Raw genomic sequence first — 26137 nt, 5'->3', positions numbered from 1 at the left:
ACAGAACAGAAAAGAACAGAACAGAAAAGAACAGAACAGTACAAGACAGAAAAGAACAAAACTGGACAGAAAAGAACAGAACAGGACAGAATAAAACAGAAAAAAACAGGACAGAAAAGAACAGGACAGGAAAGGACAGATCAGCCTGAAAAGCTTCTCACAAGACTTTGAAGTACTGTGGGAATTTGTGCCCGTTCAGTCTGAAGATTAAACGTGTGTACGGCTGGGCGCTGATTTCACAGTCGGTGTTCCGGTTCATCCCAGAGCTGCTGAGTGGGGCTGAGCTCAGGACTCTGTGCAGGACTCTGGAGCTTCTTCACGTCTCTATAGGAACTCAGTCATGCTGGAACAGGACGGTCCTTCCCTAAACTGTTGGGAGTATGTTATTTATTGTATATGATGGATTCTATGCGCTTGTTAGCAGTGAGTTTGTGCTAGTAAAGACGTCCTGATACGTCGTTAATCTGATTTTAGCGTCCGCGCTCCCCTCACGGCTAATCCGGGTGGTGAGTTTGTTTTTCCGCCGTCTCGTCTCTCCCCGGCGAGCACATGCGCGCTTCGTTTACTTTAGCGTCTCGCTTTCCCAAACCACGCTAGGATAACACCCGCCGGCGCCTGCAGTCGGGGCGCGAGAGAGGGAGGAAACTCACGGCGGCCGCGGCGGTACAGGCGCCCGCTTGATGAACGAGTGAGACCACACGGAGAAAAGTAGCTTCCTGTTGTGCGCGTTAGCATAACGCCATTAACGCCCAGCTAAACGTAACATGTGAGCAGCCAACACAAGCAAGCGCTCTCTCAGGAGCAGAACATCCGCCGTGTGCTCATTTCAGGGCTAATTAGCTTAGCCTCACAGGGAATAGTGCCATAACAGCCAGGAGCTAGCGGAGTTTGTGCGCGGTGCCAGTGCTAACTGTGATGTTTAGCTGATAGAGAACTAGCCAGCTCACAAACCGCTAAACTAAACTGAACGAACGTCGTCAGAGCAAAAGCGCTGCGGTTAGCATCGTCAGAATCAGGGCGTACTTACTAATTAATCAATAAATAATTAGAGAAATGATTCATTCATTAATAAACGATTCTTTAGGGAATTGATTCATTCAGATGATTCAAAATCAAATCATTTGATTCGATTAATCTTGAATCATCTCACAGGAGTCGAGGAATCACAAATTTCAGAATGATTCAGTTCCATTTCATTTAGTTTCATTTTCATATTTTAGCGCCGCTTTATCCAGGTCAGGGTTGCAGTGGGTCCAGTTCCCCTAGAATCACTGGGTGCTATGCAGTAACACACCCCGGACACGCCCACCCATGAGATCTGCTGGCTGGTCGTGGCGCTGCACAGAGACGGGGGATAACGGAGAGCAGTGCGTGACTCTCAGTACGTGATCCTGGTCCCTGAGTGTTGGAGGGTCGGGGTCTGCAGCAGTAGAGGGGAGATGGAACCAGGGGAACTGGATATGACTAGATTATGAGAAAGAGGGGAGAATGAAGATTTCTTGATAATTCGTTGCAATGATTCAGATGTGAAATTGATTCTCGATTTAATTCTGTGATTCCATAATGATTCGTTAACACGTTTCAAATCTGCAGTTGATTCACGGTGTGATTTGTTGATTTCAGGATGATTCGTTTAAACGATTCAGTTCTGAAATTGATTCACGGTGTGATTTGGTGATTTCATGATGATTCATTTAAAGGATTCAGATCTGACACTAATATTCGACTTGATTTGATTTTAATGACTCAGATCTGAAGTTGAATCTCAATTTGATTTAGTTATTTCAGGATGATTCATTTAAACGATTCTTATCTGCAGTTGACTCACATTGTGATTTGTTGATTTCAGGATGATCTGTTTAAACGATTCAGTTTTGAAATTGATTCACAGTGTGGTTTGTTAATTTCATGATGATTCTTTGCAATGATTCAGTTCTGAAATCAATTCACAGTGTGATCTGGTGATTCCAGGATGATTCAGTTCTGAAATCAATTCACAGTGTGATTCGGTGATTCCAGGATGATTCAGTACTGAAACTGAACTGTAATAAACTCGGCGGTGTGTAGATTAGCCGTATTGGCGTTTGTTAGCTCACTGTCGGACTGAGAACAGAAGCTGGTTGTTGGTGACTCTGTGACTGTGGGACCCCACAGTGGGGGGTGCAGGTGAATTGGGGGTATGGCTTGGTGTGTGTAGGGTCTCAGTGTGGGTTCGGGACGGGCGGTACCTCCTTATTTTCTTTAGCGCTTACGCTGCCAGAATCAATAGTGCAGCAGCGCCGAGGGTGTGAACATAAAACCTACTGATTTAATGGAGAGACGCCAGGATACACCAGGTGTGTGGGTGTGTGTGTGGGGGGGGGGGGGGGGGGTGTGTGAGAGAGAGTGTGTGTGTGTTGGGGGGGGGGGGGGGGGGTGGTGATGGATGCCAGTCTGCACTTTTTTGTACTGAAACTGCGCAGTGTTTCAGATGTTCATCCCGTGTATATATACAGTGTATCACAAAAGTGAGTACACCCCTCACATTTCTGCAGATATTTAAGTATATCTTTTCATGGGACAACACTGACAAAATGACACTTTGAGACAATGAAAAGTAGTCTGTGTGCAGCTTATATAACAGTGTAAATTTATTCTTCCCTCAAAATAACTCAATATACAGCCATTAATGTCTAAACCACCGGCAACAAAAGTGAGTACACCCCTAAGAGACTACACCCCTAAATGTCCAAATTGAGCACTGCTTGTCATTTTCCCTCCAAAATGTCATGTGATTTGTTAGTGTTACTAGGTCTCAGGTGTGCATAGGGAGCAGGTGTGTTCAATTTAGTAGTACAGCTCTCACACTCTCTCATACTGGTCACTGAAAGTTCCAACATGGCACCTCATGGCAAAGAACTCTCTGAGGATCTTAAAAGACGAATTGTTGCGCTACATGAAGATGGCCAAGGCTACAAGAAGATTGCCAACACCCTGAAACTGAGCTGCAGCACAGTGGCCAAGATCATCCAGCGTTTTAAAAGAGCAGGGTCCACTCAGAACAGACCTCGCGTTGGTCGTCCAAAGAAGCTGAGTGCACGTGCTCAGCGTCACATCCAACTGCTGTCTTTGAAAGATAGGTGCAGGAGTGCTGTCAGCATTGCTGCAGAGATTGAAAAGGTGGGGGGTCAGCCTGTCAGTGCTCAGACCATACGCCGCACACTACATCAAATTGGTCTGCATGGCTGTCACCCTAGAAGGAAGCCTCTTCTGAAGTCTCTACACAAGAAAGCCCGCAAACAGTTTGCTGAAGACATGTCAACAAAGGACATGGATTACTGGAACCATGTACTATGGTCTGATGAGACCAATATTAATTTGTTTGGTTCAGATGGTCTCAAGCATGTGTGGCGGCAATCAGGTGAGGAGTACAAAGATAAGTGTGTCATGCCTACAGTCAAGCATGGTGGTGGGAATGCCATGGTCTGGGGATGCATGAGTGCAGCAGGTGTTGGGGAGTTACATTTCATTGAGGGACACATGAACTCCAATATGTACTGTGAAATACTGAGCAGAGCATGATCCCCTCCCTCCAGAAACTGGGTCGCAGGGCAGTGTTCCAGCATGATAATGACTCCAAACACACCTCTAAGACGACCACTGCTTTATTGAAGAGGCTGAGGGTAAAGGTGATGGACTGGCCAAGCATGTCTCCAGACCTAAACCCAATAGAACATCTTTGGGGCATCCTCAAGCGGAAGGTGGAGGAGCGCAAAGTCTCGAATATCCGCCAGCTCCGTGATGTCGTCATGGAGGAGTGAAAAAGCATTCCAGTGGCAACCTGTGAAGCTCTGGTAAACTCCATGCCCAGGAGAGTTAAGGCAGTTCTGGGAAATAATGGTGGCCACACAAAATATTGACACTTCAGGAACTTTCACTAAGGGGTGTACTCACTTTTGTTGCAGGTGGTTTAGACATTAATGGCTGTATATTGAGTTATTTTGAGGGAAGAATAAATTTACACTGTTATATAAGCTGCACACAGACTACTTTTCATTGTGTCAAAGTGTCATTTTGTTAGTGTTGTCAAATGAAAAGATATACTTAAATATCTGCAGAAATGTGAGGGGTGTACTCACTTTTGTGATACACTGTATATATATAAAACACAGAAATATAAAATAACAATAAAAATATTAAAAACAATATAAAATAATAAAAATATACAAATTTTAAACATAAAAAAAAAAAAAAAATACAAAATATAAAAATATAAAAAACAATGAAAGTAATAAAAATATAAAAATTATAAATAAACTACCAGAACACAAACTCACGCCGCTGACGGTCTGAGCGGTGAAAGAACGACGGCGTGTCTGGTGAGAGGAATGAAAACAGACGGGTTCTTTCAGGCTCTCATCACACCACTCGTAGCTCTGAATGATCTTCATTCACGCGTCTCTCCGGCGAATAAAAGATTCTGTTATACCCACGTACACTCCGACCACGCCCGCTAACCATCTGAGAACAATCCACCTGCTACACGCTCGTGCTGTCAACCGCCATCCTGCTTTCAGTCAAGTTTCACTCTGTCTCTCTCCTGCCTGAAGCTCCTGCCTGAAGCTCCTGCCCTTCATTCAGCTCTCACATGGAGGAATCAGCTACTTTCACAGCCTTATCATCAAAAGTATACAGACGCCATTAATATGTTGTGTGTGTAATGCGTGTTTGTGTTAATTGTGTGTAGTGTGTCATGTATGTGTGTAATGTATGTTTGTGTAGTGTATGTAGTGTGTGTGTATATGTGTGTGTATGTAATGTGTGTGTATGTAATGTGTGTGTGTGTGTATGTGTTTGTATATGTAATGTGTGTGTATGTAGAGTGTGTTTGTGTAATGTGTGTGTATGTAGAGTGTGTTTGTGTAATGTGTGTGTGTATGTAATGTGTGTGTGTGTGTGCTCCGTGTGTATGTGATGTGTGTGTGTATGTAGTGTGTGTGTGCTCCGTGTGTATGTGATGTGTGTGTGTATGTAGTGTGTGTGTGTATGTAGTGTGTGTGTGTGTGTATGTAGTGTGTGTGTGTGTTTGTGTAGTGTGTGTGTGTATGTGATGTGTGTGTGTATGTAGTGTGTGTGTAGTGTGTGTGTATGTAGTGTGTGTGTGTGTTTGTGTAGTGTGTGTGTGTATGTGATGTGTGTGTGTATGTAGTGTGTGTGTGTGTGTATGTAGTGTGTGTTTGTGTAGTGTGTGTGTGTATGTAGTGTGTGTGTATGTAGTGTGTGCGTGTGTGTATGTAATGTGTGTGTGCTCCGTGTGTATGTGATGTGTGTGTGTATGTAGTGTGTGTGTGTGCTCCGTGTGTATGTGATGTGTGTGTGTATGTAGTGTGTGTTTGTGTAGTGTGTGTGTGTGTATGTAGTGTGTGTGTATGTAGTGTGTGCGTGTGTGTATGTAGAGTGTGTGTATGTAATGTGTGTGTGCTCCGTGTGTATGTGATGTGTGTGTGTATGTAGTGTGTGTGTGTGCTCCGTGTGTATGTGATGTGTGTGTGTATGTAGTGTGTGTGTGTGCTCCGTGTGTATGTGATGTGTGTGTGTATGTAGTGTGTGTGTGTGTGTATGTAGTGTGTGTGTGTGTTTGTGTAGTGTGTGTGTGTTTGTGTATGTAGTGTGTAGTGTGTGTGTATGTAGTGTGTGTGTGTGTGTGTGCTCCATGTGTATGTGATGTGTGTGTGTATGTAGTGTGTGTGTGTGTGCTCCATGTGTATGTGATGTGTGTGTGTATGTAGTGTGTGTGTGTGATGTGTGTGTGTGTATGTGATGTGTGTGTATGTAGTGTGTGTGTGCTCCATGTGTATGTGATGTGTGTGTGTGTATGTAGTGTGTATGTGATGTGTGTGTGTGTATGTAGTGTGTGTATGTGATGTGTGTGTGTGTGTGTGTGTGTGTGTGTGCTCCATGTGTATGTGATGTGTGTGTGTGTATGTAGTGTGTGTGTGTAGTGTGTGTGTGTGTGTGTGTGTATGTAGTGTGTGTGTGTGTGTGTGCTCCATGTGTATGTGATGTGTGTGTGTATGTAGTGTGTGTGTGATGTGTGTGTGTATGTGATGTGTGTGTGTGTGCTCCATGTGTATGTGATGTGTGTGTGTGTATGTAGTGTGTGTAGTGTGTGTGTGTAGTGTGTATGTGTGTGTATGTGATGTGTGTGTGTATGTAGTGTGTGTGCTCCATGTGTATGTGATGTGTGTGTGTATGTAGTGTGTGTGTGTGTGTATATGTAGTGTGTGTGTGTGATGTGTGTGTGTGTATGTAGTGTGTGTATGTAGTGTGTGTGTGTGTGTGTGCTCCATGTGTATGTGATGTGTGTGTGTATGTAGTGTGTGTGTGTGTATGTAGTGTGTGTGTGTGATGTGTGTGTGTGTATGTGATGTGTGTGTGTGTGTGTGCTCCATGTGTATGTGATGTGTGTGTGTATGTAGTGTATGTAGTGTGTGTGTGTGTATGTGATGTGTGTGTGTGTGTGTGTGCTCCATGTGTATGTGATGTGTGTGTGTGTATGTAGTGTATGTAGTGTGTGTGATGTGTGTGTGTGTATGTGATGTGTGTGTGTGTGTGTGTTCTCCATGTGTATGTGATGTGTGTGTGTGTATGTAGTGTGTGTGTGTGCTCCATGTGTATGTGATGTGTGTGTGTATGTAGTGTGTGTGTGTGATGTGTGTGTGTGTATGTGATGTGTGTGTGTGTGTGTGTGCTCCATGTGTATGTGATGTGTGTGTGTGTATGTAGTGCATGTAGTGTGTGTGTGTAGTGTGTGTGTGTGTGTAGTGTGTGTGTGTGTGTATGTAGTGTGTGTTTGTGTGATGTGTGTGTGTGTGTGTATGTAGTGTGTGTGTGTGTGTATGTAGTGTGTGTGTATGTGATGTGTGTGTGTATAAGTAGTGTGTGTGTGTGTGTGCTCCATGTGTATGTGATGTGTGTGTGTGTGTATGTAGTGTGTGTGCTCCATGTGTATGTGATGTGTGTGTGTATGTAGTGTGTGTAGTGTGTGTGTGTATGTGATGTGTGTGTGTGTGTAGTGTGTGTGTGTAGTGTGTGTAGTGTGTGTGTGCTCCGTGTGTGTATTATTAAAGCAGACAGCCTCTGTCGTCTCTCGTCATTATAATTACTCCGCTGTGTTTTCTCCTCTAATCGATGCTGACAGTCGCTGCCCGCCGCTCATTAGTGTTCAGAATGAAATGATGAGTTTGGGCACGAGAACGGTGGGCGGGTCCTGGCACTGCCTCGTCTGACTGGAGGGGGGCGGAGGTCACGTTCGGGGGTGTGGGGTGAGTGTACGTGACCGTCTGAATGAAATCGGTGCAGCCTGCATACGGAACTGTGTGGTGGGGGAGGGGGAGGGGGAGGGGGGGGGTGGCACAGCGGTCCGCGGGCGTGTGTGGCATCAGTCCAGATGTTCCAGACGTCTGGGGTCGAAGGTGAAGAACGGTGAGGTGTCGCGTCTCGTTTCCTCCTCGCAGGAACAGCCCGTCTCCGCCGCTCTGTATGCAGGGTCATGTGTGTCAGAATTCGGCTGGCCGGGCGTCGGCTGTACCCAGATCCCACTGTTCCCTCGGGGCGCTTGACGTCCGCCCCCGTAGCTCGACCTCTGACCCCTGGAGCGATGTAGAGAGCTCAGTAGCGCTTGTTTTTGCCGGTGTTCTTCCTCCTGAGGGAGCGATTAACTCGCCAGCACAGACCCCCAGTTGATTCAGATGCTAATGCTAATTAAGGAATGCTAATTCAGTCCATCGCCGTGTGAGTGAGCGGCGTTTCAGACCGGCTGCGTCTCAAATCACACAGACTGAGGAACAGGAACCGTTCTACAGAGCATCACTGCTTGTGCTGCGCCTCATCCAGACAGCAGGAGTCGCTGTTGCAGTGCATGAGACAAAGTGTTACTGATGTCCACTCACGATATGACCAAAAGTAATGGGACGCCTGACCACAAGCTTACTGGACAAACGGTACGTCTGTGTGTGGGAATTTGTGCCCATTACGAAAAGAAAATAGCAGCGTTTGTACGGCTGGGCGCTGATTGATCAGTCGGTGTTCTGGTTCATCCCAGTGTGTATCCCAGTGTGAGCGTGTGTGTGAGTGTGTGTGTGTGTGTGTGTGTGTGTGTGTGTGTATGTGTATATTTATATTTGTGTGTGTGTGTGTGTGTGTGCTGCTCTCTCCCAGTGTTCGTTATCTTCTATTAGAATCATCGTTAAGATCCCAGAATAACGAAAAGTACACTTATCGTCACTTTCTGTTTCCATGGTAACCTTGTCACCAGGCGTCGCCCCGGTTTGTTTTTGTTTTTATCCGTTTTTTTCTAAATCACTCGTTATAAAATATAAAAGCGGGCGTGTCTGAACCACCGACCCGGTGATGTGTATCAGTACCAATACTATTCACCAGTGAGTCCAGTATCACCGACAACCTCCCGCATACCAGCAGGGATGTTTTCACCTGTCAGTTAAAGTCACCTGATCAACACCACGTCATTCTTACATCATTCCCATTAAATGTGTTTAGAACAGTCCATCTCTGGAGTACTTGGACATACTCAGTTCCCCTCGTGCACTCGGGCAAAATAGTTCAAATAAATACTCCACTGTTTAAATAAATAAATACTCGACTGATTAAATAAATAAATACTCGACTGTTTAAATGAATAAATACTCGACTGATTAAATAAATAAATACTCGACTGATTAAATGAATAAATACTCGACTGTTTAAATGAATAAATACTCGACTGATTAAATAAATAAATACTCGACTGTTTAAATGAATAAATACTCGACTGTTTAAATGAATAAATACTCGACTGATTAAATAAATAAATACTCGGCTGTTTAAATGAATAAATACTCGACTGTTTAAATGAATAAATACTCGACTGATTAAATAAATAAATACTCGACTGTTTAAATGAATAAATACTCGACTGTTTAAATGAATAAATACTCGACTGATTAAATAAATAAATACTCGACTGTTTAAATGAATAAATACTCGACTGTTTAAATGAATAAATACTCGACTGATTAAATAAATAAATACTCGACTGTTTAAATGAATAAATACTCGACTGTTTAAATGAATAAATACTCGACTGATTAAATGAATAAATACTCGACTGTTTAAATGAATAAATACTCGACTGATTAAATGAATAAATACTCGACTGTTTAAATGAATAAATACTCGACTGTTTAAATAAATAAATACTCGACTGTTTAAATGAATAAATACTCGACTGTTTAAATGAATAAATACTCGACTGATTAAATAAATAAATACTCGACTGTTTAAATAAATAAATACTCGACTGTTTAAATAAATAAATACTCGACTGTTTAAATGAATAAATACTCGACTGATTAAATAAATAAATACTCGACTGATTAAATAAATAAATACTCGACTGTTTCAATAAATAAATACTCGACTGTTTAAATAAATAAATACTCGACTGTTTAAATGAATAAATACTCGACTGTTTAAATGAATAAATACTCGACTGTTTAAATGAATAAATACTCGACTGTTTAAATGAATAAATACTCGACTGATTAAATAAATAAATACTCGACTGTTTAAATAAATAAATACTCGACTGTTTAAATAAATAAATACTCGACTGTTTAAATGAATAAATACTCGACTGATTAAATAAATAAATACTCGACTGTTTAAATAAATAAATACTCGACTGTTTAAATGAATAAATACTCGACTGATTAAATAAATAAATACTCGGCTGATTAAATAAATAAATACTCGACTGTTTAAATAAATAAATACTCGACTGATTAAATAAATAAATACTCGACTGATTAAATAAATACTCGACTGATTAAATAAATAAATACTCGACTGTTTAAATAAATAAATACTCGACTGATTAAATGAATAAATACTCGACTGTTTAAATAAATAAATACTCGACTGATTAAATAAATAAATACTCGACTGATTAAATGAATAAGTACTCGACTGTTTAAATAAATAAATACTCGACTGATTAAATAAATAAATACTCGACTGTTTAAATAAATAAATACTCGACTGATTAAATGAATAAATACTCGACTGTTTAAATAAATAAATACTCGACTGTTTAAATAAATAAATACTCGACTGTTTAAATAAATAAATACTCGACTGATTAAATGAATAAATACTCGACTGATTAAATAAATAAATACTCGACTGATTAAATAAATACTCGACTGATTAAATAAATAAATACTCGACTGTTTAAATAAATAAATACTCGACTGATTAAATGAATAAATACTCGACTGATTAAATAAATAAATACTCGACTGATTAAATAAATACTCGACTGTTTAAATAAATAAATACTCGACTGATTAAATAAATACTCGACTGTTTAAATAAATAAATACTCGACTGTTTAAATAAATAAATACTCGACTGTTTAAATAAATAAATACTCGACTGTTTAAATAAATAAATACTCGACTGATTAAATGAATAAATACTCGACTGTTTAAATAAATAAATACTCGACTGTTTAAATAAATAAATACTCGACTGATTAAATAAATAAATACTCGACTGATTAAATAAATACTCGACTGATTAAATGAATAAATACTCGACTGTTTAAATAAATAAATACTCGACTGATTAAATGAATAAATACTCGACTGTTTAAATAAATAAATACTCGACTGTTTAAATAAATAAATACTCGACTGATTAAATAAATACTCGACTGTTTAAATAAATAAATACTCGACTGTTTAAATAAATAAATACTCGACTGTTTAAATGAATAAATACTCGACTGATTAAATAAATAAATACTCGACTGATTAAATGAATAAATACTCGACTGTTTAAATAAATAAATACTCAAATGATTAAATAAATAAATACTCGACTACTTAAATACTCGACTGTTTAAATAAATAAATACTCGACTGTTTAAATAAATAAATACTCGACTGATTAAATAAATAAATACTCGACTGATTAAATAAATAAATACTCGACTACTTAAATACTCGGCTGTTTAAATAAATAAATACTCGACTGTTTAAATAAATAAATACTCGACTGATTAAATAAATGAATACTCGACTGATTAAATAAATAAATACTCGACTGATTAAATACTCGACTGTTTAAATAAATAAATACTCGACTGTTTAAATAAATAAATACTTGACTGATTAAATAAATAAATACTCGACTGTTTAAATAAATAAATACTCGACTGTTTAAATAAAAAAATACTCGACTGATTAAATAAATAAATACTCGACTGATTAAATAAATAAATACTCGACTACTTAAATACTCGGCTGTTTAAATAAATAAATACTCGACTGTTTAAATAAATAAATACTCGACTGATTAAATAAATGAATACTCGACTGATTAAATAAATAAATACTCGACTGATTAAATACTCGACTGTTTAAATAAATAAATACTCGACTGTTTAAATAAATAAATACTCGACTGATTAAATAAATAAATACTCGACTGTTTAAATAAATAAATACTCGACTGATTAAATAAATAAATACTCGACTACTTAAATACTCGACTGTTTAAATAAATAAATACTCGACTGTTTAAATAAATAAATACTCGACTGATTAAATAAATAAATACTCGACTGATTAAATAAATAAATACTCGACTACTTAAATACTCGGCTGTTTAAATAAATAAATACTCGACTGTTTAAATAAATAAATACTCGACTGATTAAATAAATGAATACTCGACTGATTAAATAAATAAATACTCGACTGATTAAATACTCGACTGTTTAAATAAATAAATACTCGACTGTTTAAATAAATAAATACTTGACTGATTAAATAAATAGATACTCGACTCAAATACTTCACTGTTTAAATACTCGACTGGTGTTTAAATATTAAATAAAGGCGGAGTCTCTGTGTGTCGGGGTCGGTGGCGGAGTCTCTGTGTGTCGGGGTTGACGGCGGAGTCTCTGTGTGTCGGGTCGGTGGCGGAGTCTCTGTGTGACGGGGTCGGTGGCGGAGTCTCTGTGTGTCGGGGTTGACGGCGGAGTGTCTGTGTGTCGGGGTTGTCGGGGTTGACGCGGAGTCTCTGAGTGTCGGGGTTGTCGGGGTCGGCGGCGGAGTCTCTGTGTGTCGTGGTCGGCGGCGGAGTCTCTGTGTGTCGTGGTCGGCGGCGGAGTCTCTGTGTGTCGGGGTCGGCGGCGGAGTCTCTGTGTGTCTGGGTCGGCGGCGGAGTCTCTGTGTGTCGGGGTCGGCGGCGGAGTCTCTGTGTGTCGGGGTTGACGGCGGAGTGTCTGTGTGTCGGGGTTGTCGGGGTTGACGCGGAGTCTCTGAGTGTCGGGGTTGTCGGGGTCGGCGGCGGAGTCTCTGTGTGTCGTGGTCGGCGGCGGAGTCTCTGTGTGTCGGGGTTGACGGCGGAGTCTCTGTGTGTCGGGGTCGGTGGCGGAGTCTCTGTGTGTCGGGGTTGACGGCGGAGTCTCTGTGTGTCGGGGTCGGTGGCGGAGTCTCTGTGTGTCGGGGTTGACGGCGGAGTCTCTGTGTGTCGGGGTTGACGGCGGAGTCTCTGTGTGTCGGGGTCGGTGACGGAGTCTCTGTGTGTCGGGGTCGGTGGCGGAGTCTCTGTGTGTCGGGGTCGGTGACGGAGTCTCTGTGTGTCGGGGTCGGTGACGGAGTCTCTGTGTGTCGGGGTTGGCGGCGGGTGTTTAATCAGGTCTTTGACATGCTCTGCTCTAATCGGATGATCTGATTAGTGCGACTCAGTCAGACTGAATCAATCAGAGCTAATTAAAGCTAAACGCCGATTTACTGAGCGCACCACCGGCCGTGAAATTCTTCCGCCTCGGTCGCTCCGCCGTGTTCCGCCGCCCTTCCTGCTCCCGTCCTCCACCCTCCGCTTCTCCTGCACGTCCTTCTGTTTAGCTGTAGGGGAACGTCAGAGTGTCAAAATATCCAGCTGAACACTGACAGCGAAAGAGAATAGAACCCAACACCATCACACGGTGAATTATATTAAACACTGAGCCAAATATCAGCTTATTTTATTTAATTAATGACTAGAGTTCCTGAGCCATTTACTCGCAGTACCATGTTTCCACCAGAGGGGGCTCCAAATCCACATGTTACAATACAAAGCAGCCAATAAAAAATAACGAGCTTGAAATATTAGGTTATTTTGTTTAATTAAAATGAAAACGAAATCGTTTTTATTATTACCTATTATATATCGTCATATTCCCAGTCCCGATATATCGACCCGCTGCTAACAGTTGTCAGATTAATCAGCGTAAAGATCTGGAGTTTCTGAGCCACCTACCTGCAGTACCATGTTTCCACCAGTGGGGGCTCCAAATTCACACGTTACTGAGTGCTTATACAAACCTACACAATGTGGCCAAAAGTATGTGGACACCTGAACCTGGCCATGAACCACAGCCCTGGCTCCTCTAGAAGAGCTTTGCACAAGATTGTGGAGTGTGTCTGTAGGAATTTGGTCCAAAAACAGCATCTATGAGCTCAGGCACTAATGTAGGATGAGAAAGCCTGGCTTGCATTTGCAGTTGATGTTCCGATTCATATCTGAGATCCTCAGTGGGGTTTTGGTTGAACCTCTGTGCAAGCATAGGTGTCCCAAAACAGGAAATGTCTTTCCCCAAACAACTGCTATAATATTTAATGCAAATATTTTTAATAATTAGTGTTATACAGCCACACCTTGTTAGTAACTCGATCATTAAGAGGGGTGTCCACATGCTTTTGGCACTACAGAGTAGTCCTGTGGTTAGCAGGCCAGTTAACTGCATCGTATGTTTACTGGGTTACGTGAAAGTTGTTTCATTTAGCTCACAATCTACAACAATCTTCGTTTTTCGGTCCTTAACCTGATGCTATTGGACCCCTGAGCGCCTCTAGTTTCCATGGTAACAAACTAAACCCTGCTTGTTCCTCCTCTGTCCACAGCCGTGACGTCGAAGGAGAGTTTCGAGTCCAAGGTCTGCGTTGCGGCGAAGATCTCGGGTCTCCAGCGCAGTCAAGAGCAAAGCACCGTCGTCTCCTTCGCCCCGCCCGCCCCGAGCCCCGCCCCCACCACCAGCCCCATCCCTGCTGCCACAGCAACGCCCAAATCTCCTCCCCCCATCGCCATCAAGGAGGAATCCACCGTCGTTTCTAACCCAGACCCCGCCCCTCACTTTCTGACGAACCAGTCAGAGCTGCAGGATCACAAAGTCCCGCCCCCCAGCCACCACAATCCACCAATCATCAGCCACCGCCATCTGACGTACGGACTCCACGACATCAGGTGAGCGGCTTTTACCTGCATATGATTATTAACCTCGTTTATTACACTTATTATTGATCAGTAAGAATTGATTGATCGTCGTTGTTAATCAGTGTTTGTTCTTGTGTTGTTTGTGTTTCAGTAACAGCCCCTCCTCACTGCCCCCCAGACTCCCCCTTCCACCCTCCCCTGCACCCGCGCCCCCCCTCCCTCTGTCCATCGCTGCCCTGTCGTCCCCTCATTACCCCCTGCCCTCATCCTCTCATCTGTCTCAGCTATCACGCCACCCGGCCATGTTCGCCCCCCCAACCGCCCTTCCTCCCCCTCCAGCACTGCCCACCAACAGCCTGGTGGTACCCGGCCACCCCGCCGCCACGCCCTACCCAGGTAAGATCGTCCTCTGTGGGTACAGCGGCACGAATCGGAATCCAGACTGTGACCTTACTGGTTAGGGACTGTGATGACATCATCACCACAAATATAAATAAATAAACAAATTAATTAATTAATAGATACACAGAGTGTACGGCGGTTCTCCTCGAATACGTTATGAGCCGAACACATTAAGGAAGAGCCAAACATGTTAAATAAGAGCCAAACATGTTAAGTAAGAGCCAAACATGTTAAGTAAGAGCCGAACATGTTAAGTAAGAGCCAAACATGTTAAGGAAGAGCCAAACATGTTAAGGAAGAGCCAAACATGTTAAGGAAGAGCCAAACATGTTAAGTAAGAGCCAAACATGTTAAGTAAGAGCTGAACATGTTAAGGAAGAGCCAAACATGTTAAGGAAGAGCCAAACATGTTAAGGAAGAGCCAAACATGTTAAGTAAGAGCCAAACATGTTAAGAGCCAAACATGTTAAGTAAGAGCCGAACATGTTAAGTAAGAGCCGAACATGTTAAGTAAGAGCGGAACATGTTAAGTAAGAGCCAAACATGTTAAGTAAGAGTCGAACATGGTAAGTAAGAGCCGAACATGTTAAGTAAGAACCGAACATGTTAAGTAAGAGCCAAACATGTTAAGTAAGAGCCAAACATGTTAAGTAAGAGCCAAACATGTTAAGTAAGAGCCAAACATGTTAAGAGCTGATCACATTAAGAGCTGAACATGTTAAGTAAGAGCTGATCACATTAAGAGCCAAACATGTTAAGTAAGAGCCAAACATGTTAAGTAAGAGCTGATCACATTAAGAGCCAAACATGTTAAGTAAGAGCCAAACATGTTAAGTAAGAGTCAAACATGTTAAGTAAGAGCTGATCACATTAAGAGCCAAACATGTTAAGTAAGAGCCAAACATGTTAAGTAAGAGCCAAACATGTTAAGTAAGAGCTGATCACATTAAGAGCCAAACATGTTAAGTAAGAGCCAAACATGTTAAGTAAGAGCCAAACATGTTAAGTAAGAGCTGATCACATTAAGAGCCAAACATGTTAAGTAAGAGCCAAACATGTTAAGTAAGAGCCAAACATGTTAAGTAAGAGCTGATCACATTAAGAGCCAAACATGTTAAGTAAGAGCCAAACATGTTAAGTAAGAGCCAAACATGTTAAGTAAGAGTCAAACATGTTAAGTAAGAGCCGAACATGTTAAGTAAAAGTCAAACACGTTAAGTAAGAGCCGAACATGTTAAGTAAGAGCCGAACATGTTAAGTAAAAGTCAAACACGTTAAGTAAGAGCCGAACATGTTAGTGAAGAGCCGAACATGTTAAGTAAGAGTCAAACACGTTAAGTAAGAGCCGAACACATTAAGGAAGAGCCAAACATGTTAAGTAAGAGTCAAACATGTTAAGTAAGAGCCGAACATGTTAAGTAAAAGTCAAACACGTTAAGTAAGAGCCGAACATGTTAGTGAAGAGCCGAACATGTTAAGTAAGAGTCAAACACGTTAAGTAAGAGCCGAACACATTAAGGAAGAGCCAAACATGTTAAGTAAGAGCCAAACATGTTAAGTAAGAGCCAAACATGTTAAGTAAGAGCCGAACATGTTAAGTAGGAGCCAAACATGTTAAGTAAGAGCCAAACATGTTAAGGAAGAGCCAAACATGTTAAGGAAGAGCCAAACATGTTAAGGAAGAGCCAAACATGTTAAGTAAGAGCCGAACATGTTAAGTAAGAGCCAAACATGTTAAGTAAGAGCCAAACATGTTAAGGAAGAGCCAAACATGTTAAGTAAGAGCCAAACATGTTAAGAGCCAAACATGTTAAGTAAGAGCCGAACATGTTAAGTAAGAGCCGAACATGTTAAGTAAGAGCCGAACATGTTAAGTAAGAGCGGAACATGTTAAGTAAGAGCGGAACATGGTAAGTAAGAGCCGAACATGTTAAGTAAGAGCCAAACATGTTAAGTAAGAGCCAAACATGTTAAGTAAGAGCCAAACATGTTAAGTAAGAGCCAAACATGTTAAGAGCTGATCACATTAAGAGCTGAACATGTTAAGTAAGAGCTGATCACATTAAGAGCCAAACATGTTAAGTAAGAGCCAAACATGTTAAGTAAGAGCTGATCACATTAAGAGCCAAACATGTTAAGTAAAAGTCAAACATGTTAAGTAAGAGCCGAACATGTTAAGTAAAAGTCAAACACGTTAAGTAAGAGCCGAACATGTTAGTGAAGAGCCGAACATGTTAAGTAAGAGTCAAACACGTTAAGTAAGAGCCGAACATGTTAGTGAAGAGCCGAACATGTTAAGTAAGAGTCAAACACGTTAAGTAAGAGCCAAACATGTTAGTGAAGCACCGAACATGTTAAGTAAGAGTCAAACACGTTAAGTAAGAGCCAAACATGTTAGTGAAGCACCGAACATGTTAAGTAAGAGTCAAACACGTTAAGTAAGAGCCGAACATGTTAAGTAAGAGCCAAACATGTTAAGTAAGAGCCAAACACGTTAAGTAAGAGCCGAACATGTTAAGTAAGAGTCAAACATCTTAAGTAAGAGCCAAACATGTTAGTGAAGCACCGAACATGTTAAGTAAGAGTCAAACACGTTAAGTAAGAGCCGAACATGTTAAGTAAGAGCCGAACATGTTAAGTAAGAGTCAAACACGTTAAGTAAGAGCCGAACATGTTAAGTAAGAGCCAAACATGTTAAGTAAGAGCTGATCACATTAAGATCTGAACATGTTAAGTAAGAGCCGAACACGTTAAGTAAGAGCCGAACATGTTAAGTAAGAGCCGAACATGTTAAGTAAGAGCCAAACATGTTAAGTAAGAGCCGAACTTGTTAAGTAAGAGTCAAACATGTTAAGTAAGAACCGAACATGTTAAGTAAGAGCCGAACATGTTAAGTAAGAGCCGAACATGTTAAGTAAGAGTCAAACACGTTAAATAAGAGCCGAACATGTTAAGTAAGAGCCAAACATGTTAAGTAAGAGCCGAACATGTTAAGTAAGAGTCAAACATGTTAAGTAAGAACCGAACACGTTAAGTAAGAGCCGAACATGTTAAGTAAGAGCCGAACATGTTAAGTAAGAGTCAAACACGTTAAGTAAGAGCCGAACATGTTAAGTAAGAGCCAAACATGTTAAGTAAGAGCTGATCACATTAAGATCTGAACATGTTAAGTAAGAGCCGAACACGTTAAGTAAGAGCCGAACACGTTAAGTAAGAGCCGAACATGTTAAGTAAGAGCCAAACATGTTAAGTAAGAGCCGAACATGTTAAGTAAGAGTCAAACATGTTAAGTAAGAGCCAAACATGTTAGTGAAGCACCGAACATGTTAAGTAAGAGTCAAACACGTTAAGTAAGAGCCGAACATGTTAAGAGCCGAACATGTTAAGTAAGAGTCAAACACGTTAAGTAAGAGCCGAACATGTTAAGTAAGAGCCAAACATGTTAAGTAAGAGCTGATCACGTTAAGATCTGAACATGTTAAGTAAGAGCTGAACACGTTAAGAAACAAACACGTTAAGTAAGAGCTGATCACGTTAAGATCTGAACATGTTAAGTAAGAGCTGAACACGTTAAGATCTGAACATGTTAAGAAACAAACACGTTAAGTAAGAGCTGATCACGTTAAGATCTGAACACGTTAAGTAAGAGCTGATCACGTTAAGATCTGAACACGTTAAGTAAGAGCTGATCACGTTAAGATCTGAACATGTTAAGAAACAAACACGTTAAGTAAGAGCTGATCACGTTAAGATCTGAACACGTTAAGTAAGAGCTGATCACGTTAAGATCTGAACATGTTAAGAAACAAACACGTTAAGTAAGAGCTGATCACGTTAAGATCTGAACACGTTAAGTAAGAGCTGATCACGTTAAGATCTGAACATGTTAAGTAAGAGCTGAACACGTTAAGATCTGAACATGTTAAGAAACAAACACGTTAAGTAAGAGCTGATCACGTTAAGATCTGAACACGTTAAGTAAGAGCTGATCACGTTAAGATCTGAACATGTTAAGAAACAAACACGTTAAGTAAGAGCTGATCACGTTAAGATCTGAACACGTTAAGTAAGAGCTGATCACGTTAAGATCTGAACATGTTAAGTAAGAGCTGATCACGTTAAGATCTGAACATGTTAAGAAACAAACACGTTAAGTAAGAGCTGATCACGTTAAGATCTGAACATGTTAAGAAACAAACACGTTAAGTAAGAGCTGATCACGTTAAGATCTGAACACGTTAAGTAAGAGCTGATCACGTTAAGATCTGAACATGTTAAGAAACAAACACGTTAAGTAAGAGCTGATCACGTTAAGATCTGAACACGTTAAGTAAGAGCTGATCACGTTAAGATCTGAACATGTTAAGTAAGAGCTGATCACGTTAAGATCTGAACATGTTAAGTAAGAGCTGATCACGTTAAGATCTGAACATGTTAAGAAACAAACACGTTAAGTAAGAGCTGAACACGTTAAGATCTGAACATGTTAAGAAACAAACACGTTAAGTAAGAGCTGATCACGTTAAGATCTGAACATGTTAAGAAACAAACACGTTAAGTAAGAGCTGATCACGTTAAGATCTGAACACGTTAAGTAAGAGCTGATCACGTTAAGATCTGAACATGTTAAGAAACAAACACGTTAAGTAAGAGCTGATCACGTTAAGATCTGAACACGTTAAGTAAGAGCTGATCACGTTAAGATCTGAACATGTTAAGTAAGAGCTGATCACGTTAAGATCTGAACATGTTAAGTAAGAGCTGATCATGTTAAGATCTGAACATGTTAAGAAACAAACACGTTAAGTAAGAGCTGATCACGTTAAGATCTGAACATGTTAAGAAACAAACACGTTAAGTAAGAGCTGATCACGTTAAGATCTGAACATGTTAAGTAAGAGCTGATCACGTTAAGATCTGAACATGTTAAGAAACAAACACGTTAAGTAAGAGCTGATCACGTTAAGATCTGAACATGTTAAGTAAGAGCTGATCACGTTAATTATGGGTCGAACATTAAATAAATAAACGAGGATTTTAGAATAAATGACAGAATAAAGTTCAATCGACTTTCTGAGAATTTTAAGGATTTATTTAATAATGAGGTGAGAATAAGTGACTCTTGATGATAATAAATGTATATTTTTATAATTCTAACACTCTAAAGTACAAACCCGCTTCCATAAAAGTTGGGACAGCAGGTGAAATCATTTATTTAAATCTCTGTAATGTTGTTGGAACACGGGTTTGTTATTTCCTGTTTTTAGATGAAATGACTGTATTATGGAACTGATTTTTATGGGAGGTGTTTCCAGTCAGAGGTCAAAAGTTTATGGACGCCTGAGTGGGACGAGGATTTCGTGGCAGTTTTAGCATTTTAATGATTTTGTTTCTTGAAAATTTGATCTGAATGATCAAAAAAACTGTTTGTTTGGAAAGTTCGTTTTGGGTTCCGGAAAACCTGCAGAGTGAAAAATATCTGGACAGCAGCTTAGATGATTAATCTGGTGATTAACCACGGCCGGCGACTTCTCTGTGTCCATATAATCAGGGCTAGTTGTGCTGTACAGATCAGACTGTGTGCTGTACAGATCAGACTGACCCACAAGCGTTAATGAAAGTCAGAGACGCTCAAACTGTGACCTTCTGCTGAGAGGAAACATCTGAATGATCCAGAAAACAGCTGAAACAGCAGTGAGACTGTCTACAGTCGAGCGAGCTTTACATCCTGACAGGCTCTGAAGCTCAAGGTGCAAAAATCTGCTCCTTAAAGCTGGAACAGAAGCTTCTCTGAGGCTTAATGTAAACAAACCCAACAACACTGTACCTACTGTGAAGCATGATGGTGGTAGCACTATATTCCGGTGCTGCTCTGCATAGTGGAACGGTGGGGCGAGTCCTAAAGAGCAAGGTTTCATTCAATCTTACAGCTAGAACAACTTCTCCCAGGACTGTGGGAATTTGTGCCTACGTAGTAGAAAAGATGAAGCATTCGTACAGCCTGGCACTGATTGATGGGCACAGTCGGTGTTCCGGTTCATCCCAGAGCTGTAGAGTGGAGCTAAGGTCAGGGCTCTGTGCAGGAACAGAAACTTAGATAAGGACCTTCCCTAAACTGTTTAGCAGACGCTGTTGTGACAGTATTCAGTCTGAGGAAGCGAGGGTTAAAGGTGCTGCTCAAGGGTCCAACAGTGGCAGCCTGGCAGTGGTGTAGGGCAGCTGTCGCCTAGTGGTTAAGGTACTGGTCCAGTTATCAGAAGGCTGCCGGTTCAAGCCCCACCACTACCAGGTTGCCACTGGTGGGCCCTTGAGCAAGGCCCTTAATTCTCAATTGCTCAGACTGTATACTGTAACTGTACCGTAAGTCGCTCTGGATAAAAGTGTCCGCTAAGTGCCGAAAATATAAATGTAAATGGTGGGACTCGAACCAGTGACCTTCTGCTTCCTCGTCCTTCTGTATATAAGAGAACCAGAGCTGCCACGATGCGGGCGTGGCCCTCTCAGGCGTGTGTAAACGGGCTGTAGGTGAGGTGTGTGTGTTTTCTGCTGAGGTGACTCTCGGTTCTCTCTTGTCTTCAGATACCAGCCTGTTGATATCATTCAACCAACCAATCATGTATTGCCAGCCTCATTCGGGGATTCTGATTGGCACATTGGCACATGCAACACTTTTACCTCGACCAATGAGCCCTCACGTAGAAAACCCTCACAGCTTGAATTGGAGAAACAGAGAAAGCCAGGTGAATATCCTCTTTCTCTTCTCTTCCCGCCGTTCGGTTGAACTCACGGCCGCCGTGCTTCTTTTTGTCTTCTTCTGCCCCCCTGTTCTGTTCTGTTCTGTTCTGCACCTTCTTTTGTTCTTTTCTTCTGTTTTGTTTGTGCTTTCCTTTGTTTTTGCTGTCCTCCTCCTCCTCCTCTTCTCAGAGCATCACGACCTCCTCCGGCAGGAGCTGAACAACCGCTTCCTGGTGCAGAGTTCGGAGCGGGGTCGGCCGGCGGTGGCGGCGGCGGCTCCGGGCCCCAGCGCCTCGCCGCTGTCCCAAATGTCGCTCCTGAGGGCGGAGTTTCACCAACACCAGCACATGCACCAGCACCAGCACACGCACCAGCACACCTTCACGCCCTACCCCGCCGTCATTGGGCCGCCCACTGCACCGCCCATGGTGCGTACCTCAGCCAGAAATGTGAGGATAAGTAAAGAGGATCGGACACGCCCGTCCCCCCTCGCTGCGTCCCAAATGCCTTCCTGTTTCCTACTCTTTAATCCCTACTTCATCACCTCGGACATTTATCCACACTACATAGCACACTAACAAGGGAACACCATCAGTTCACTGTGGACACGTCCCAAATCAACACACTCTTCACTATGTAGTCTCATAAATACCATCAGTCTCCTGTGGACACGTCCCAAATCAAACACACTTTACTATGTAGTCTCATAAATACCATCAGTCCCCTGTGGACACGTCCCAAATCACCACCCTTCGCTATGTAGTCTCATAAATACCACCAGTCCACTGTGGACACGTCCCAAACAACACACACTATCCTACTTACATGTACACTATACTATTCACCACGCGTAGTGCGCATAAACATCACTAACATGATCAGTCCACTGTGGACACGTCCCAAATCAAACACTCTTCACTATATAGTCTTAGTAATACCATCAGTCCACTGTGGACACGTCCCAAATCAAACACTCTTCACTATGTAGTCTTAGTAATACCATTAGTCCACCGTGGACGTGTCCTAAACCGCACCATAGTTAACACACCAGTCCACTGTGGCTGTGTTCCAAACGGCACACACTATCGAACTCACCATGTGTAGTGCACATAAACACCAACACTTACCATTATCAGATCAATGTGGACCTGTCTCAAATCAAACACTCTTCACTATATAGTCTTATAAATACCATTAGTCCACCGTGGACGTGTCCCAAACCACACACCTTATAATAATAATAATTACCCTTATAGCTTTGGAAAGAGCCTCATAAACACCTCAGTCCACTGTGGCTGTGTTCCAAACTACACACACACCACACCTGTTCACCCTGTGTAGTGCACACAAACACTAACACTAACACTACAATTCGTTGTGGACATGTCTCAAACCACACACACGCTATCTTATTCAATATTTAGTTCATAAATACAATAAAAACACACCTGCCCAAGGTGGACGTGTCCCAAACCTCAAAAATAACTAGTGTTCAATGAGAAGCTCTATCCTTCAACAGATATAGCAACATAAACACCATCAAAAACACCTGAATTCACTGTGGACACGTCCCAATCCACACACACACACACTACCCTATTCACTTCATACTTCACATAAACACTGACCTCACACCTCTGTGGCCACGTCTCAAATCAAACATGAATAATAAAAGCCAGATGTTATGATGATGTGAATCAGTAAAAATGAGAAATATAAACATGGGGGGGGTGGGTGGGGAGATATTATCGTCAGGTCGTTAGCCGCTTGCGTGCTAAGCCTGTATTTGCGAGTGGTTGTAATTGACCGAGCTGGACGATCAGAGAGCCGGACGTGTCTCATTGCTTTTGTGTGACTCTAATGACGACGTTTCCTGTTTGAGATTAGCGCTGACCTCGCGGATGAAAGCCCTGATGTTAGCGCGCTGATTCCCATCGTTCTAATGACTTCCATCTGCCGAGAGCCGTCGGGAGACGTGGTCAGGACCCGGGCCAATCAGAGGAGGTTTAGATTCTGATCAGATGTACTAACACATCAGCAGCGTTTTATTGATATCTGGTCCAGGAGACGTTCACACAGGCGTCCACACCAGAGTACTGTAAGCGGAACACTTTAGGGAAGGCCCTTCCTGTTCCAGCATGACTGTTCCTCTGTGCCCAAAACCAGGTCTATAAAGGTCCAGTAACCTGCGCTGATCCCTGACCCCACTGAACATGTGGGATGAATCGGCACGTTGATCGTGACCAAGGCTTCTCGTCCAACAGTGCCTGACCTTATTCGTCCACAGGCCACAAATTCTCACAGACTCAGTCTAAAATCTTGCAGAAACGCAGACGCACTATTTCTGATTTAGACACAAATAGAACAGTCCAGTGTGGACACGTCCCAAAGCGAACTCCACGTTTCAGTTTGTAGTGCACGTCAACATTCTCTGCCCGTTATGGACGTGTCCCAAATCACACACACTGTTGACCAAGTGCACATCAGAGCCATCATCGGTCTACTGTGGACGTGTCCCAAATCACACACACATTATTCAACATGTAGTGTGCATAAACACTTTCAGTCCCAAATCACACGTTGTCCTATGCACATAAACTCTATCAGTCAACTGTGGGTGTGTCCCAAATTGCACACATTGTCTTATTCACCACCTACTACACAAAAACACTATCAGGGTTTTGTGGATGTGTCCCAAACCACTCACGCTTAAAGTCTATTAATCCATTGTGGACATGTCCCAAATTGCACACATTTTCTTTATCTAGTGCACATTAACACTATCAGGACGCTATGGACGTGTCCCAAACCACACACATTATTCAATCTGTAGTATACATAAACACTATCAGTCTACTGTGGACATGTCCCAAACCACACACTTTATCCTATTCACTACCTAGTCAGCGTAAAAATTCTTAATCCCAAAATCTCACACATTGTCTTATTCACTACCTACTGTGCATAAACACTATCAGGGCGCTGTGGACGTGTCCCAAACCACACACACACAGTTCAATATATAATGCACATAAACATAATCCCAGTGTGTCCTAAACCACACATTATTTTATTCACTACCTAGTCAGCATAAACCCTGTTAGTCCACTTTGGATGTGTCCCTAACCACACACACACACACACAATTCAGTATATAGTGCACATAAACATCATCCCAGATCTCCAGGTCTACTGTGGACGTGTCCCAAATCACAGGCATTATCCTCATTACCCATCATACAGTGCTATAACGGGTGCATCAGGTCGTGTCCTGAATCACCGTGTTCCCCGGCGCACTGACAGGTTCCCGGTGTCTCGGCGCTGTAATTAATGAAGTCGTGAGCGTGTTTGTTTAGCGTTCCGGCGCCCCGAGCAGCTGCCGTTCCAAACGCCAACACCGAGCACCCCTAATTGTTTAAGCATGAAATATGGCGTCTTAATTACGGGCTTAATTAGCGCATGCTGTCTGTAAACAGAGCGGTGTGTGTGGGTTCGAGAGTGGGTACACTGGGGTTTACCACAGCACACACACACAGCAGAGTGGTGCTGCTCATCAGAACTGCTCTGTTTGATGAGTCTGATTTCCTACCGTTAGGGATTTTTACATTCACGTCTTAATACAGTGTGTTGCCAAAAGTATGTGGACACCCAAGTTGCTGTAACAGCTGTAACATTTTGGAGTGTGTCTGTGGGAATTAGTCCCCATGTAGTCTGAGGGGCAGCTATTAAACGAACAGGTCTGGCCTTCAGTCAACATTCCAATTCACCCCAGAGACACTGAAGTTTCTCCACACCAAACACTGTCCTTCCCTAAAGTGTTGGCGCATCCCTAAAGCACATCTTTCATTCTGTATCATTGATTTTATTCACTTGTTATAACTGCTGGACTTCATAATTAGGAGGAGTGTCCATATACTTTTGGTCATTTATTTATTCATCATCGCTAACCGTTTCATCCTGGTCAGGGTCACAGTGACGCAGGGTTGTTCATCACAGGGTTTCACACGGTAACAAGTTTACTCACACACATGACTGATTTAGGGCAGATAATCCACCTTCTAACAGGAAACCAGAGCGCCTCATGAAAACCCAAGCATATGTAGGGAGAACATACAAAATTTCAGTAACCGTAGGTAAGGATTATAAGGAGCTTAGACACGTTGCTGTGAAGCACTTTCAGTAGCACCACAGTTCTGCTCCGTCCTTCCTAATACAGGTGTAAATAAAAATTCTACTGTTTTATTTCTATTTTTTCTTTTCTTTTTTTTCTTGTCCCGTCATGGGTTTAAATTTAATATTTATTTTCTTTTTTATATTGTTCTCTTTTTCCAAATACAGGTGTAAATAAAAGTTATTTTATATATTTATATTTTTTCCCTTATATTTTTTTTTTTGACCCTTGGGTGTCAATTAAAATATAATTAATATAATTTTTGTTCTCTTCTCTTTTCCTAATGAGTTAAAAATTTTATTTATTTTTTTATGTTTATTTTATTTTATTTATTTTTCCAAATACAGGTGTAAATTAAAGTTATAATAAATAATTTTTTTAATTTGTTTAAATTAATTTAAATGTTTTTTCTATTGTTTTCTTTTTCCAGATTCAGGTATAAATTAAAATGAAATGTTTTATTTATATTTTTCCCATTTTTTTTTCCTTTCTAATGTGGGTGTAAATTAAAATATATTAAATTTT

At 41.5% G+C, this 26137-nt stretch overlaps 1 protein-coding gene across 6 annotated transcripts in view; it reads left to right on the top strand.

The window, feature by feature from the left end:
• fbrsl1 (fibrosin-like 1) overlaps positions 1 to 26137 on the top strand; it is a 216396-nt gene that overhangs the window by 178750 nt on the left and 11509 nt on the right. For 4 of the 6 annotated variants that reach the window (XM_063017416.1, XM_063017419.1, XM_063017417.1 and 1 more), the window contains exons 7-9: positions 13995 to 14334; positions 14456 to 14700; positions 21631 to 21890. In XM_063017416.1, coding sequence (XP_062873486.1) covers positions 13995 to 14334; positions 14456 to 14700; positions 21631 to 21890 — 845 coding nt within the window. Of the gene's footprint in view, positions 1 to 13994; positions 14335 to 14455; positions 14701 to 21285; positions 21447 to 21630; positions 21891 to 26137 lie in introns of all 6 variants that reach the window. The other 2 variants (XM_063017418.1, XM_063017420.1) reach the window with 2 other exon arrangements.

Source organism: Trichomycterus rosablanca, chromosome 21, assembly GCF_030014385.1.
Source record: "Trichomycterus rosablanca isolate fTriRos1 chromosome 21, fTriRos1.hap1, whole genome shotgun sequence".
Classification (NCBI taxonomy): domain Eukaryota; kingdom Metazoa; phylum Chordata; class Actinopteri; order Siluriformes; family Trichomycteridae; genus Trichomycterus; species Trichomycterus rosablanca.
The sequence above is the reverse complement of the archived record's forward strand: the minus strand, read 5'-3'. Positions and strand labels throughout refer to the sequence as shown.